General features: G+C 45.7%; 1 protein-coding gene and 1 non-coding gene across 8 annotated transcripts; one reads left to right on the top strand and one right to left on the bottom strand.

Moving 5' to 3' along the window:
• Positions 1-7,525: 7,525 nt before the first annotated feature.
• LOC106560435 (histone-binding protein N1/N2) lies at positions 7,526-16,024 on the bottom strand. Of its 7 annotated transcripts, none has more exons than XM_082957023.1 (15): positions 15,837-16,024; positions 14,768-14,812; positions 14,518-14,631; positions 12,654-12,734; positions 12,421-12,530; positions 11,818-12,093; positions 11,478-11,524; positions 10,342-10,415; positions 10,156-10,229; positions 9,592-9,780; positions 9,102-9,265; positions 8,790-8,864; positions 8,570-8,644; positions 8,055-8,180; positions 7,526-7,697 (listed from the first exon to the last, which is right to left on the bottom strand). In XM_082957023.1, exons 1-15 carry the CDS (start codon positions 15,872-15,874, stop codon positions 7,665-7,667), a joined length of 1,521 nt encoding a protein of 506 aa, XP_082813149.1. In that variant the 5' UTR covers positions 15,875-16,024; the 3' UTR covers positions 7,526-7,664. The 7 variants fall into 7 exon arrangements, with proteins under 7 accessions (XP_082813149.1, XP_082813148.1, XP_082813153.1 ...); XM_082957022.1 differs by lacking the exon at positions 15,837-16,024 and adding an exon at positions 14,930-15,599; XM_082957027.1 differs by lacking the exon at positions 11,818-12,093 and having other exon boundaries at positions 15,837-16,021.
• Positions 16,025-16,267: 243 nt separating this feature from the next.
• Positions 16,268-16,340, top strand: trnar-acg (transfer RNA arginine (anticodon ACG)). The gene has a single exon. It is a non-coding gene; the product is annotated as a tRNA-Arg (tRNA).
• Positions 16,341-16,540: the final 200 nt, after the last annotated feature.

The following is a 16,540-nucleotide window of genomic DNA, read 5'->3' as shown; positions in this document are numbered from 1 at the left end:
ACCCACGTTTAGCCCCCTCCATCACTCCCTCCAAGGACTGCTTCCAGGTCAGCCTTCTCCACCTGGTGTTCCTTTGATTTTATTGATCAATTAATCAATTATTACACTATGACTGGTAGACCATCTTTGGGCCTCTGTATCAGTTATGTGTTACTGCTTTGTGACAGGTGTCTGTGGATGGAGCCTTGGACCTCCCAGGGTCAGGCTATACCCTAGATCTCTGCTCCCTCAGCCCCGCTGGAGCCTTCTTCCATGGGTCCCGCTGGGTGGCCCAAGGTCCCCCAACACCCATCCTCCACCTAGACCCCAGCAGCAGCCTGACTGCACCCCAATGGACAGACGGATTCAAGGTAGCCAGACTCATCTATCTGGTGGGCTACTAATCACAGTCCTACTAGGGTTAGGCTCTGGTCACATCCTTGAACTGCATTTTGTAATGCTCATCACATCTGAGGACTGGGTGAGATGGGTACAATACTACTTTTTAATGTCCATATGTTACAGAGAACTTAACAACTTTTGCTCAATTCAACCCTGTAAGTACATAAGTGAGTTATTAAATTCTACTAACCAATTTTACTGAGACTAAGAAAAGACAACCTATATTCTGAAAGCCCCCACATCACTCAATCTGCTCCTATGAATGAACCTGTAGGGCAACCACCCTTTACTCTACACTGCACCTTAGAGACTGCTGCCCTATGTACATAATCATTGAACACTAGTCACTTTAATGTTGACATACTGTATTCTATTCTTTGAACACTAAATGTTTACATGCTGTTTTACCCACTTTATACAGTGCATTCGGACAGTATTCAGACCCCTTGACTTTTTCCACATTTTGTTACATCATAGCCTTATTCTAAAATGGATTAAATAAAAAAATGTTCCTCATAAATCTACACACAATACCCCATAATGACGAAGCGAAAACAGGTTTTTTGACATTTTTGCAAATGTATGATTTAAAAAAAAACAGAAATACCTTATTTACGTAAGTATTCAGACCATTTGCTATGAGAATCGAAATTGAGCTAAGGTGAATCCTGTTTTCATTGATCATGTTTTTACAACTTGGAGTCCACCTGTGATAAATTCTATTGATTGGACATGATTTGGAAAGGCACACACCTGTCTATATAAAGGTCCCACAGTTGACAGTGCATGTCAGAGCAAAAACCAAGCCATGAGGTTGAAGGAATTGTCTGTTGAGCTCCGAGACAGGATTGTGTCGAGGCACAGATCTGGGGAAGGGTACCAAAACATGTCTGCAGCATTGAAGGTCCCCAAGAACACAGTTTGGAACCACCAAGACTCTTCCTAGAGCTGGCCGCCCAGCCAAACTGAGTAATCTGGGGAGAAGGGCCTTGGTCAGAAAGGTGACCAGGAACCTGATGGTCACTCTGACAGAGCTCCAGAGTTCCTCTGTGGAGGTGTAAGAACCTTCCAGAAGGACAACCATCTCTGCAGCACTCCACCAGTCAGGCCTTTATGGTAGAGTGGCCAGACGGAAGGCACTCCTCAGTAAAAGGCACATGACAGCCCACTTGGAGTTTGCCAAAAGGCACCTAAACAACTCTCAGACCATGAGAAACAAGCTTCTCTGGTCTGATGAAACCAAGATTCAATTCTTTGGCCTGAATGCCAACCATCACATCTGGAGGAAACCAGGCACCATCCCTACGGTGAAGCATGGGGGTGGCAGCATCATGCTTTGGGGATGTTTTTCAGCGGTAGGGACTGGGAGACTAGTCAGGATCGAGGGATGGATGAGCGGAGCAAAGTACAGAGACCCTTGATGAAAACCTGCTGTAGAGTGCTAATGACCACAGACTGGAGCGAAGGTTCACCTTCCAACAGGACAACAACCCTAAGCACACAGCCAAGACAACGCAGGAGTGGCTTCGGGACAAGTCTCAATGTCCTTGAGTGGCCTAGCCAGAGCCCGGACTTGAACCCGATCGAACATCTGTGGAGAGACCTGAAAATAGCTGTGCAGCGACGCCCCCATCCAACCTCACAGAGCTTGAGAGGATCTGCAGAGAAGAATGGGAGAAACTCCCTAAATACAGGTGTGTTATGACTATGAAAAGCCAACTGACATTTACTCCTGAGGTGCTGACCTGCTGCACCCTCGACAACCACTGTGATTATTATTTGACCCTGCTGGTCATCTATGAACATTTGAACATATTGGCCATGTTCTGTTATAATCTCCACCCGGTACAGCCAGAAGAGGACTGGCCACCCCTCATAGCCTGGTTCCTCTCTAGGTTTCTTCCTAGGTTCTGTCCTTTCTAGACAAGTTTTCCTAGGCACCGTGCTTCTACACTTGCATTGCTTGCTGTTTGGGGTTTTAGGCTGGGTTTCTGTAGAGCACTTTGAGATATCAGCTGATGTAAGAAGGGCTTCATAAATCCATTTAATGTGTGTCAAGCTTGTAGTGTCATACCCAAGAAGACTCAAGGCTGTAATCACTGCCAAAGGTCCTTCAACAAAGTACTGAGTAAAGGGTCTGAACACTTATGTAAATGTGATATCATTTTTTAAATTTTATTATGGGGTATTGTGTGTAGATTGATGAGAAAATGCACTGTATGTACACTACATACAAAAGTATGTGGACACCTGGTTGTCGAACATCTCATTCCAAAATCATGGGCATTGATATTGAGTTGGTCCCTCCTTTGTTGCTATAACAGCCTCCACTCTTCTGGGAAGGCTTTCCTTCGTTCTTCTGGCATCCGCCAAACCCAGATTAGTCCGTCGGACTGCCAGATGGTGAAGCGTGATTCATAACTCCAGAGAACATGTTTCCACTGCTCCAGAGTCCAATGGCGGCGAGCTTTACACCACTCCAACTGACGCTTGGCATTGCACATGGTGATTTTAGGCTTGTGTGCAGCTTCTCGGCCATGGAAACCCATTTCATGAAGCTGCCGACGAACAGTCCTTGTGCTGATGTTATTTCCATAGGCAGTTAGGAACTCGTCAGTGAGTGTTGCAACTGAGGATAGATGATTTTTCAGCACTCAGCAGTCCCATTCTGTGAGCTTGTGCAGCCTATCACTTTGCGGCTGAGCCATTGCTCCTTGATGTTTCCACTTAATAACCGCACTTAGTTGACCGAGGCAGCTCTAGCAAGGCAGAAATTTCACAAACTGACTTGTTGGAAAGGTGGCATCCTATGACAGTGCCATGTTGAAAGTCACTGAGCTCTTCAGTAAGGCCATTCTACTGCCAATGTTTGTCTATGGAGATTGCATGGATGTGTGCTCGCTTTTATAGACCTGTCACCAACAGGTGTGGCTGAAATAGCCAAATCCACAAATTTGAAGGGGTGTCCACATACTTTTGTATATAGTGTATTCTAGTCATGGCTCATCCTAGAACTACTGCTGTATACAATTTTTCCATTCATGTCTTTACACCATTATATATATATATATACTGCTCAAAAAAATAAAGGGAACACTTAAACAACACATCCTAGATCTGAATGAAAGAAATAATCTTATTAAATACTTTTTTCTTTACATAGTTGAATGTGCTGACAACAAAATCACACAAAAAGAATCAATGGAAATCCAATTTATCAACCCATAGAGGTCTGGATTTGGAGTCACACTCAAAATTAAAGTGGAAAACCACACTACAGGCTGATCCAACTTTGATGTAATGTCCTTAAAACAAGTCAAAATGAGGCTCAGTAGTGTGTGTGGCCTCCACGTGCCTGTATGACCTCCCTACAACGCCTGGGCATGCTCCTGATGAGGTGGCGGATGGTCTCCTCCCAGACCTGGACTAAAGCATCCGCCAACTCCTGGACAGTCTGTGGTGCAACGTGGCGTTGGTGGATGGAGCGAGACATGATGTCCCAGATGTGCTCAATTGGATTCAGGTCTGGGGAACGGGCGGGCCAGTCCATAGCATCAATGCCTTCCTCTTGCAGGAACTGCTGACACACTCCAGCCACATGAGGTCTAGCATTGTCTTGCATTAGGAGGAACCCAGGGCCAACCGCACCAGCATATGGTCTCACAAGGGGTCTGAGGATCTCATCTCGGTACCTAATGGCAGTCAGGCTCTGGCGAGCACATGGAGGGCTGTGCGGCCCCCCAAAGAAATGCCACCCCACACCATGACTGACCCACCGCCAAACCGGTCATGCTGGAAGATGTTGCAGGCAGCAGAACGTTCTCCACGGCGTCTCCAGACTCTGTCACGTGCTCAGTGTGAACCTGCTTTCATCTGTGAAGAGCACAGGGCGCCAGTGGCGAATTTGCCAATCTTGGTGTTCTCTGGCAAATGCCAAACGTCCTGCACGGTGTTGGGCTGTAAGCACAACCCCCACCTGTGGACGTCGGGCCCTCATACCACCCTCATGGAGTCTGTTTCTGACCGTTGGAGCAGACACATGCACATTTGTGGCCTGCTGGAGGTCATTTTGCAGGGCTCTGGCAGTGCTTCTCCTGCTCCTCCTTGCACAAAGGCGGAGGTAGCGGTCCTGCTGCTGGGTTGTTGCCCTCCTACACGTCTCCTGATGTACTGGCCTGTCTCCTGGTAGCGCCTCCATGCTCTGGACACTACGCTGACAGACACAGCAAACCTTCTTGCCACAGCTCGCATTGATGTGCCATCCTGGATGAGCTGCACTACCTGAGCCACTTGTGTGGGTTGTAGACTCCGTCTCATGCTACCACTAGAGTGAAAGCACTGCCAGCATTCAAAAGTGACCGAAACATCAGCCAGGAAGCATAGGAACTGAGAAGTGGTCTGTGGTCCCCACCTGCAGAACCACTCCTTTATTGGGGGTGTCTTGCTAATTGCCTATAATTTCCACCTGTTGTCTATTCCATTTGCACAACAGCATGTGAAATTTGTCAATCAGTGTTGCTTCCTAAGTGGATAGTTTGATTTCACAGAAGTGTGATTGACTTGGAGTAACATTGTGTTGTTTAAGTGTTCCCTTTATTTTTTTGAGCAGTATATATATATATATACACACACATATATATACATACATACACACACATACACTGCATTCGAAAAGTATTCAGATCCCTTTTTTCCACTTTGTTACATTACAGCCATATTGTAAAATAGTTTTATACCTCAATCTACACACAATACCCCATTATAACAAATCGAAAATTGTTTAGAAATGTTTGCAAATTTATTTAAAAAAAATTAAAATATCACATTTACATAAGAATTCTGGCTTTTTACTCAGTACTTTGAAGCATCTTTGGCAGCGAGTACAGCCTCGAGTCTTCTTGGGGATGACGCTACAAACTTGGCACACCTGTATCTGGGGAGTTTCTCCAATTCTTTTCTGCAGATCCTCTCAAGCTCTGAGGTTGGATGGGGAGCGTCGCTGCACAGCTATTTTCACATCTCTCCAGAGATGTTTCGATCGGGTTCAAGTCCGGGCTGTGGATGGGCCACTCAAGGACATTCAGAGACTTGTCCCAAAGCCACTCCTGCGTTGTCCCTTTTGGAAGGTGAACCTTCACCCAAGTCTGAGGTCCTGAGTGCTCTGGAGCAGGTTTTCATCAAGGAGCTCTCTGTACTTTATTCTGTTCATCTTTCCCTTGATCTTGACTAGTCTCCCAGTCCCTGCTGCTGAAACAAAAACATCCCGACAGCATGATGCTGCCACCACGATTCACCATAGGGATTGAGCCTGGTTTCCTCCAGATGTGTCGCTTGACATTCAGGCCAAAGAGTTGAGTCTTGGTTTCATCAGACATGATTATCTTATTTTTCATGGTCAGAGTCTTTAGGTGCCTTTTACTGAGTTGCTTCCGTCTGGCTACTCGACCATGAAGGCCTGATTTGTGGAGTGCTGCAGAGTTTGTCCTTCTGGAAGATTTCCCATCGCCACAGAGGAGCTCTGTTAGAGTGACCATCAGGTTCTTGGTCACCTCCCTGACCCTTCTCCCCTGATTGCTCAGGTTTGCTGGGCATCCAGCTCTAGGAAGAGTCTTGGTAGTTACAAACTACCATTTAACAATGGGGGCCTTCAATGCTGTAGAAATGTTTTGGTACCCTTCCCCAGATCTGTGCCTTGACAATCCTGTCGGAGGTCGACGGACTTGGTTTTTGCTCTTACATGCACTGTCAACTGTGGGACCTGAGGTGTGCCTTTCCAAAACAATGACCAATGGAAAGAGGATGCACTGGAGCGCAATGTCAAGTCTCAAAGCAAAGGGTCTGAATACTTAAGGTATTTCAGTTTAATACATTTGCTAAAATTTCTACAAACTCACTTTGTCATGGGGTATTGTTTTCATTTTAGATCAAGGCTGTAACGTAATAAAATGAGGATAAAGTCAAGGGGTCTGAATACAGATGTTTTCAGACTGGATTGCTTTATTAGACTGTTGGATTGAAACAAGCATTGAGGCACCTGTAAAGCTCTACACTACGTTAGAGCAGGTTACAGTAGAGGTGAGGGAGGTAATGTTGAGAAGCTGACTTTGGTTTGTGTTCCTGTACAGATGAGCCCCATAAAGGACACAGATGCTAAAAAGAACAAGCAGGAAACTAGTTAGATTTGTCTCAAGTCTTTCTACAGGAAGACATCCCACCAGCATGTTATGTACTTTCAGAAGATCAGTGGAGTCCTGAAACATGATTCCTATAGCATAGACTACTCCCCCCCCCCCCCAAGGGGCACCAATGCTGGTGCTCCCCATCACAGGTCAGAGCACAAGGAAAGGTAGTGTAACAGGGGTGAGACTAAATGTTTTGCTAAATACAGGCATTTATTGCTTCCCTTCTGTATCTTGTAACATTTCACATGCAATGGTCTGTCCTAGCTGTTCTTAATGCATTAGCAAATGGGAAGTGCAAGGGTTCTGGAGCACCTACCCATCAGGTACTGTTGTAGGGAATGCATTGTGGCAGACAGCAATCAAGTCCTACAGTAATATGTTCATGGGGCCTGTGATTAAAGTTAATTTGCATTCACGTCACATCTTTTTAGGTACAGCACCAGACGTCTGTGCGAGTGTACAAGGACCAGATTGCACCATGTGGTGAGGTGAAGAGTACGAGTCCTTACCCTGGTCCTAAATGTGTTCTTGTGACCCCATAGACATGTAATATATCCTATGTTAAGAATCATTGGTTAACCCTGATATTCTGATCCTAGTTAACCTTTGACTACTATAGCCCCAAGCCAGACAGTGACAGCCCAGCCAGCTCATACACGCCACCACACCGGGTCCTTCAGCCTGCCCTCAATACAGACGAGTATCATGTACAGCAATCTAAAAACGGATGAGTGATAAAATGTTAAAGTCAGATGACCTCCCTGCAGGTAGTGCATCAGACCCTGGGAGAACATGCCAACAGATACACCACAGCCAAGGATTGTTGGCCGAGGCAGTAGTGTCACTAAACTCTACCCAGACAAATGACTAACCACTTGGTACAGGAAAAAAAATAAAAAATAAATAAAAAAAGTTCTAATTATACTGTAACCAAAAGAGGAATTAATTCTGAAGACAAGCAATTCAGATATGCAAATATTGAACTTTTATTACTACAAGTATACAAAAAAAATGTCAGCAAGTGAGAGAATGTTCATATTTACAGAAACAAGTGTTAGGGGGACAGGCATGCTCTGCTGGCTAGATGATCAGGAAGTCAAATCACACAGAAGAGTCAGAGGACGGCTTGGCGGGCTATAGGAAAGGAAGAAGAATCAAACAGCATTAGTAGATCATAAAGTTAAACACCTGAACACCGCTTTAATCCAGAAAACCTACCATCCCTGTCAGGGGTCCATTAATACTGTTAATGAGTTGGAGGATTTATGAAACCTGTACGAGTCTTGGTCACATGTCAGGCTGTGGAGGTCAACTCCCTCTTGTAGGCGTGAATAGGGTTTACCTTTTGGTCTACAATCATGAGACTCCGGTCTGTTCAAATTGGGGAAAAAAAAATAAGACTGCCTAGGGTGGGGTCCCCTTCCTCAAGATACCACCTTCCTGCGCTGCACCCAACTCCACTGAGAATGAGTTATAAACCTATCAACTCGCCTCCTGTGCCCCTTTCTCCTGGACTTCGTTGCTGGCAGAGCCGGAGTCACCGCTGCCATTAACTGTAGTTTCCTGCTTGTTCTTTTTAGCATCTGTGTCCTTTATGGGGCTCTCCTCCATTTTCCTCTGTACAGGAACACAAACCAAAGTCAGCTTCTCAACATTACCTCCCTCACCTCTACTGTAACCTGCTCTAACGTTGCTACACGATCACAAAGCCACTGCACCACAACCAAAAAACCTAGACAGGAATAACACTAAAAGGAGAGAGCGGCATGAAAGCAAAGAAACCACCATTGGGGCTGTGGTCACCCGCAGAACTAAGAGAAAGCAAGAAATTCATGCCACATGAACATACTAGTAAAGGGGGCATGGATTGATTGGACTTGGGAGTCGCAGGCAGACCACAGTAACCTACAGACCAGGACACGATCAGCATTATCTAAAATGTCACTGCCACCCCAGGCTGGGACTAGTAGTAAGTAGCAGAGTTAGGTCAGGCAGGAGCACCTCACCTTTTTCCTGACCAGGTGGGAAATGTCTAATGCGGTGTTGGTGGACACACCATCAGCTGCTGACGTGACAGCGATCTGAAACACAGGACAAGGGAATTGGTCATGAACATCAGCCTGCTTACTAAAGTAACTGACATAGGTCATTTGTTTCAGTAGGCACAAGGTTTCATTCCAGGTGCAAGAAACATTTAAGATGGACTTCAAAAATAGACAAAATGACCTGACTGGCTTCAAATGCTGATGGTCCACTTTTTTCTGCTGAAGCTGGGAATGCTGATGAAGTAGAGGCCCCAGCCTGGAAGAGCGCATAAACCCACAGATCAATTGGAGAAACTAGCTGGATCCTCAACTTTCTCATTAGAAGTCAAGTGGACTGGACTTCTTCCTTGATCAATAAATATTTACTAGAACTACTATACAAAGTAATAGTCATTAGGACACATTTCAGATTAAAAGGAGCATTTCTTGGACAAGTCCCTCCCCGTTTGACGACCAACAATGATCCTAGCCAGTATCCCACAGGTAGTCTCACCAGGGTCTGTTGTATGGCCACGGAGGCTGATCCTGCTGTCCTCTGACTCTCCTTGGCGTCCTCCACCTTCTCAGCAATGTCAGGCAGCAGCAGTTTCAGCTCCTCCAGCTCAGTCTTCCCCTCAGCGCCATTCTCACCCTTGTCGAGCACCTCCTGGAGCATGGCTAGACAGAAACAAGGTATGCAAGTGACAGGTCAGAAATTGACATGTCATAGCTAGTGCTGTAGCATGACTGCACAGGTAGCTTTGAATCAAGTACAAAAAGTTAATATTGTTGCTGATAAGATACAAGAAACCCCCAACAGCAACAGTCAGTAAAATATGCTTCTGGCTCATTAACCAACTCATCTGATTCGGCCTACTATCCCAGATTCGATAAGAACCCCCCAGCCAAATTGTAACATTGGACTAGCAACACCTAGGTTGTGGGTTGAAACACAAATGGATAGATGTGCTTTTCAGCAGACTTGTCATATTTATCCATCTTACCCAGGCGGCCCTCAATGACCTTGACAGAGCTGCTGTAGTGCTGGATGGCCTGGCTGTACTGGCCTGTGTAGCAGTAAGTCATTCCCAGCTGGTAGTGAGTCTCAGCCAGCAGGCGGCTGTGGGGGGGCAGGTGCTTCATCTGCAGGGCCAGGCAGTCCTGGAAGTCCTCCACCGCTGCAGGGTAGTTACCTGGGAGAGGCAGCGTCAAGCTGAGTATCAAGTGATTACAACTGTCGTGTGGTGCAAGGATTTAAGACCTGAGGTAGAGCAGGGTTTCCTCACCCTGCGCCAGTAACCACAACAGTACACATTTATTGTAACCTGGACAAGCACACCTGATTCAACTAATCACCAAGCCCTCACTGAGGTGTTTGTCCAGGGCTACAACAAAAACATGTACTGTTGGGGTACTCGGGGACCAGGGTCAGGAAACATGTAGAGGGAAGGGCAAGCTGAGCTGAAATGGATTCTGAAGTCAACATAACTACATGGCTGTGTTCAGTAGGGCATGCTGTAGCAAAACATGAAGGAAAAAAAGCTACAAGGACCAGCACATAAACATACCAGATTCAGCACCAACTTCTCCCAGCTTTAGATAGGCCTGAGCTGCCATCAACTGGTCCGCCTCATTCGCCTTCCTGTTTGGATGAGGTGGTAAGGGGAAGCAGGTGTAAGTTAATCCATGAAAATCATGTACACTAGGAAGTTTGTGACAGCCTTTTACAGGGAGCACTCAGAGGTTGAGTTTACCTTTTATAGATGACCTTGGCAACTTCCAGCATCTCCCAGGCAAGCTGCAGGTTACCTACTTCCTCTTCACTCTCCTACAAGATATGGGAAGAGTCAAACAAGGTTAGAAACACTATATACACACGAAAGTATGTGGACAACCCCTTCAATTTAGTAGATTCGGCTATTTTAGCCACCTTTCCAACAAGTCAAATTTCTGCCCTGCTAGAACTGCCCTAGTCAACTGCAAGTGCTGTTAAGTGGAAATGTGTAGGAGCAAGAAAGGCCGGCTGTGAAGTGTTAAGCAACAAACTCAGAAAGGGACTGCTAAGTGCTGAAGAGTAGAAATCGGCCGCCGTAGCGCACACCGAGTTCCAAACTATCTCTGGGAACAACGTCAGCACAAGAACTATTCGTTGGGAGCTTCAGGAAATGGGTTGTCATGGTCGAGCAGCCGCACACCAGCCTAAGATCACCATGCAATGCCAAGTGTCTGCTGGACTAGTGTAAACTTGTTCTCTAGTGATGATTCACACTTCACCATCTGGCAGTCCAATGGACAAATCTGAGTTTAGCTGATGCCAGGAGAACACTGTGCCCAAATGCATAGTGCCAACTGTAAAGTTAAGTGGGGGAGGAAGAATGGTCTGAAGCCGTTTATGGTCCGAGCTAGGCCCCTTAGTTCCAGTGAAATCTTATCGCTACAGCATACACTGATATTCAAGATGATTCTGTGCTTCCATATTTATTGCAACATTTCAGGGAAGGCCCTTTCCTGTTTCAGCATGACAATGCCCCATGCACAAAGCGAGGTCCATAAAATAAAATGTAGGGATTGTGTGGAAGAACTTGGTTGACCTGCACAGAGCCCTGACCCCAACCCAGTTGAATGCCTTTGGGATGAATTGGCACACCGACTGCAGCCAGGCCTAAATGCCCAACCTCACTAATGCTTGTGGCTGACTGGAAGCCAGTCCACACAGAAGTGTTCCAACATCTAGTGGCAAGCCTTCCCAGAAGAGTAGAGGCTGTTATAGCAGCAAAGGGGGGACCAACTCCATATTAACACCCATGATTTCAATGACGAGTAGGTTTCCACATACTTTAGGTCATGTCACAATGAATTTATGAAGACTCGCTACAATGGGATATCTTACCTTGTCTTCAGCAGTGCCTTCCCCTTCATCATCATCATCATCATCATCTAAGGGTGGAGGCCAAGAGAACAGTAAGCCTAAGTTGCAGTTGTACGTGTCAGGAAAACCAATGACTAACTGTACATAACCAAAGACTGAAGAAAAGCTTGTCTTTAGTAGTAATGTGACAGCAGTAGTTCAACAGCGCAGTGTAAAACTTCAATTTGCAAGAGAAGAGTTCATTTACAATCCCTTTACAGCCCTACTGTAGATTAAACAGTAATTGTGCAAAATCCACACTTAATGTCCTTCTGTCCCAATCCACGTGGTGCACCCAAACAGAGTCCTATACCAAGTCTACCTTCACCCTCTTCCTCCATCTTTTCCTCAACTTCTTTGCCATTTCCATTCTGTTCTTCAGTCTTCACACCTTCCGCTTTCCCTTCAGGAGTCTTCTCCACCCCATTCACAGGAGGTTCGAAATGCTCATTCCCGTTCTTGACAGGAGACTTGGCAGCACCCTCTTCTGTTGTTTCCATCTTCCCCTTTGGCTCAGTTGCCCCATCTTCCCTATGAGTGGTTTCCTTCTCGGCCATTGCGTCATAGACCTGCATTCGAAGCTCGTCCCTTGTTTCCTCTGAACCAGATGCATGAAACCATATTACATTGTTCACTAAAATGCTATTAATGAGCGCATGTAAAAATAAATCTCCCTCTGTGCCCAGAGCATGAACAAGCCCCCCCACCCCCTCAGTGAAATGAGCCGACTGATGAATGTGGCCCATTCCCTCTTCCCTGTCAGATATAAGACGGCACCACCTTGCCCAGTGACAGGGGGCCTATAATGACAGTTAACCTACCAACAAAACAAGCAAGTTACGCACTGTACAAGTTAATTGTACCAGAGAAATGTAACAAGCAGCCATGAACAAAATGGTGGTCAGGTTGAGAAGCTACTGCTCACCATCCAAGTTGTCAGCGCTCTCAAACTTGGAGTTCTCCTGCTTCTCCCCCTCTTCAGATGACCCCTCAGGGACTCCCTCCAGAGCATCACCCAGGACCGTGTTCTCCATCCTGCACCACCACAAGTAGCCATTTAAGTTGAACATCCATAACTCAGAGCATGGTGCTGGCAACAGCTGTTTAACTGCAAACTGAACACATGTACAGCACATGCAGTATCCAACTTCCACTTACCTGGCAAGCTCCAGCAGAGACTTCCCACACAGGAAGAAGGCCTCTCCACACTCATCTGCGGTGTCCCCATAACGCTCAGCCCTGAGGGAGAAGGGAATACAGCATTTACTGGCTGAGGTCAGCTCATTGGCTAAACAGCCACATCACACCAGCCAAACATCTTCACCATTAGTCTGGATTTGCCTCCCTCTCCAGCAACTTTTGGTAGGCCAACAAATGGTTGAGCCAGCCTACATGACCTGAGCAACTTTGAGACGCTGGTAAGAGACAAGCCAATCATTCGTGAATTTGTTTCGTACAACACCCCACATTTTGACAAACAACTTCTAGGAAGGCAGATTCAGACTGAATATAAACTCAGCAAAAAGGAAATGTCCCTTTTTCAGGACCCGGTCTTTCAAAGAACTCATAAAAATCCAAATAACTTCAGATCTTCATTGTAAAGGATTTCAACACCGTTTCCCCATGCTTGTTCAATGAAACACAGGTGCATGTTCATTAATTATGGAATGGTTGTTAAGCCACTAACAGCTTACAGACAGTAGGCAATTAAGGTCAGTTATGAAAACTTAGGACACTAAAGAGGCCTGTCTACTGACCTTGAAAAACACCAAAAGAAAGATGACCAGGGTCCCTGCATGAACATCCAGCAAGGAGGCATGTAGATGAGGCCAGGGCAATAAATTGCAATGTCCGTACTGTGAGACACCTAAGACAGAGCGCTACAGGACGGACAGCTGATCGTCCTTGCAGAGGCAGACCACGTGTAAAACCTACACAGGATCGGTACATCACCTGTGGGACAGGTACAGGATGGCAACAACTGCCCGAGTTACACCAGGCGCACACACAAGCCCTCCATCAGTGCTCACTGTCCGCAATAGGCTGGACTGAGGGCTTGTAGGCCTGTTGTAAGGCAGGTCCTCACCAGGAATCACCAGCAACAACGTCACCTATGGGCACAAACCCACTGGACCAGACAGGACTGGCAAAAAGTGCTCTTCACTGACCAGTCACGGTTTTGTCTCACCAGGGGTGATGGTCAGATTCGCGTTTATCGTTGAATGAATGAGCGTTACACCGAGGCCTGTACTCTGGAGCAGGATCGATTTGGAGGTGGAGGGTCCGTCATGGTCTGAGGTGGTGTGTCACAGCATCATTGGACTGAGCTTGTCATCACTGCAGGCAATCTCAACGCTGTGAGTTTCAGGGGAGACATCCTCCTCCCTTATGTGGTACCCTTCCTGCAGGCTCACCCTGACAATGCCACTAGCCATACTGTTCGTTCAGTGTGTGTGATTTCCTGCAAGACAGGAATGTCAGCAAAGAGCCCAGATCTCAATCCCATTGAGCACATCTGCGACCTGTTGGATCAGAGGGTGAGGGCTAGGGCCACCCTCCCCCCAGAAATGTCTGGGAACTTGCAGGTGGAAGAGTGGGGTAACATCTCAGAGCAAAAACAGGCAAATCTGGTGCAGTCCATGAGGAGATGCACAGCAGTACTCAATGCAGCTGGTGGCCACACCAGATACTGACTTACTTTTGACCCCCCCCCCCCCTTTGTTCAGGGACACATTCCATGTCTGTGGAACTTGTTCAGTTGTTGAATCTGGTTATGTCCATACAAATATTTACACGTTAAGTTTGCTGAAAATAAACGTAGTTGATAGTGAGGACTTTTTGTTGTTGCTGAGTTTATGTATCAATTGATAGAACAGCAGAATTACCTTCAGGATGAGTTGTCTAGCAGAGGTCAGGTCAAGAGAATTCCATTACCAACATCAAATCCACAATAAAACCAATAAATGAGCCTCATAACACTTCAAATTCACAGTTAGGCCAAGCCATTGGTCTTAGTACTCACAACATGCCGCAAGCCTCCTGGAACACGTTGACTGCAGAAACTACGTCACCCATCACCAGATGCCTGTTCCCGGCACCAATCAATTTCTTTGCCTCAGCCATCACGTCGACTGAGCTGTGGTACACATCGGACAACCAAAATTATATTTTTGTACTTCACTTAAACCTACTGCATGAAAAGTCCCTGTGGAGTGAACTCAAGAACAAGTCAAACTTCATAAAATATAAATTCAGAAAGTGCAGTTTCTCACCTGTCTGCTGCAACAGCACTTGAAGAGCAGGACTTTTCTTCCATGCTGAAACAAAGTGACATTAATGCAGTCAATTAGAGACTAACATTGTCTAGTCTAAATAACTAAAAACAAAAGTCCATTGTGAAAACCAAAATGTTTTTCTGAGATGCCTGGGTAAACCTTTTCCGATGCAAGGGCTGAAGGTACCCTTGAAGCAACAACCTCATTCGTCTGTCAATAGACCTAACGCACCCTCACAAGTAATCTCAGCATAGGAATGACATTTTCTCTATCGGATCCTCTTTAAACCTGCTTCGAACGCAAGTGTTCTTCTCGGGAGTGCAGCCATCCAGGTAACGAGTGTTGGAATAAGAAACAAGTTTTTTTTTTGCAAGTTGATACCGACTTCACTAAAAACGAAGTTTGCGTTGAAACACCTGAATAACTAACAAGTGGCCTTCGTAGTTTACGTTTAGGAAAGCTTTTTAAAATGTTCGTAGTTAACTACCACATGTCACCGCAGCTAGCGCGTGCATTTCTTTAGTATTGGTAGGTGAAATTGCTTCTTGCTTGGCTAGCTACCTACTTTTCTATGCAACTAACGTTAGCAAGCAAAGAGACTTATCTAACCAGTTCGGGCTAACCGTTAACTACCTACTTTAGCCAGCTAACTAATTAGAGCTGACGTTGGCCAAGAAAATGAACATTATCTAGAAGTACAACAAAACATCGTCAAATTCGAGTTAACTGTAGCTACCCTGCTAATGTAATGCAATTCGTATCCATGTAAACTAGCTAACCGTAAGACTACGCTAACGTTTCATCTACGGCAAGCGCCATCCTTTGGGTTAAGTGTAACGTTACTTAGCAACGTTAGCTAGTTGGCCGCCACTGGCCGTGGAGCGGAACGTCTTGCTATGGTGCATGGGAACAATTTAATCATAGATAACTGTTAATTAACGTTGACTAACTACAAGTTTCGACTTGTATCGGTAGTACACCACGGCTTAAGGACGCTGCTGTAGCTAGTAGGCAAGCAAACAGAACAAAAGCTAGATAACAAAAGCAGAGATAGGCGAAGGCTCACCTTGCAGAGTTAGAAGCAGCTGCTGTTTCCTCAGGCATGCCAGTGAAGCGACAGACTATTTCGTGTAAATTAACACAGATTTGTCAAGGAATATATCAGGTTTGGCGCCTGTTCATTCTTTCACTTTGTTGGCGCTTTTAAATACTGGCACGGTGTAACGCTTCCGCTGAACTTTCAACTTGAATTTCACTGAACGCGGGAGATTACATTTAAAGGGGAACTACCATGATACAATGTAACATTCTTATAATCATTGCTTGATCGATCATCTGAAAGGCCATTCAACTAATCATCAATCAATCAATCAATCAATCAATCCATTGCATGTAGCCAACTTTGTTACTGGTAAATAACAAACAATACATTTTAGAACCTGAAGATACAGATTACGTGCACAATATATACGGTTATTAAATTGTGCGATCTACAGCGGGCTAGTGGCGCAATGGATAACGCGTCTGACTACGGATCAGAAGATTCTAGGTTCGACTCCTGGCTAGCTCGTTTCTTTTTCACGTCCCACATGCTCTTTGACTTTGGATAGTTAGAAATAATCATTGACTGGTAAACGTACAGACAGCACATACTATATATATAGCAAGACCTAGCACAATAAAATAAGCTGACATTGAAATGTTCTAAAAGTCAAATCAGAATCCTGCTTTCGTCCACGAGGTCCAGGGATGTCTTCATGACTGGGACAT

The sequence above is a fragment of the Salmo salar genome, chromosome 10 (assembly GCF_965601325.2).
Source record: "Salmo salar chromosome 10, fSalSal1, whole genome shotgun sequence".
Classification (NCBI taxonomy): Eukaryota; Metazoa; Chordata; class Actinopteri; order Salmoniformes; family Salmonidae; genus Salmo; species Salmo salar.
The sequence above is the reverse complement of the archived record's forward strand: the minus strand, read 5'-3'. Positions and strand labels throughout refer to the sequence as shown.

Bases quoted from the DNA above. Each gene is read 5' to 3' on its own strand.
- LOC106560435 (XM_082957022.1), bottom strand. From the start codon at position 14,976: ATGAGGTTGTTGCTTCAAGGGTACCTTCAGCCCTTGCATCGGAAAAG. The intron at 11,525-11,817 runs GTAGACTTGGTA...CTCCACCCTTAG, and splicing joins GATGGAGGAAGAGGGTGAAG to ATGATGATGATGATGATGAT. The intron at 7,698-8,054 runs GCGAGTTGATAG...CCTTTCCTATAG, and splicing joins AGGAGAAAGGGGCACAGGAG to CCCGCCAAGCCGTCCTCTGA.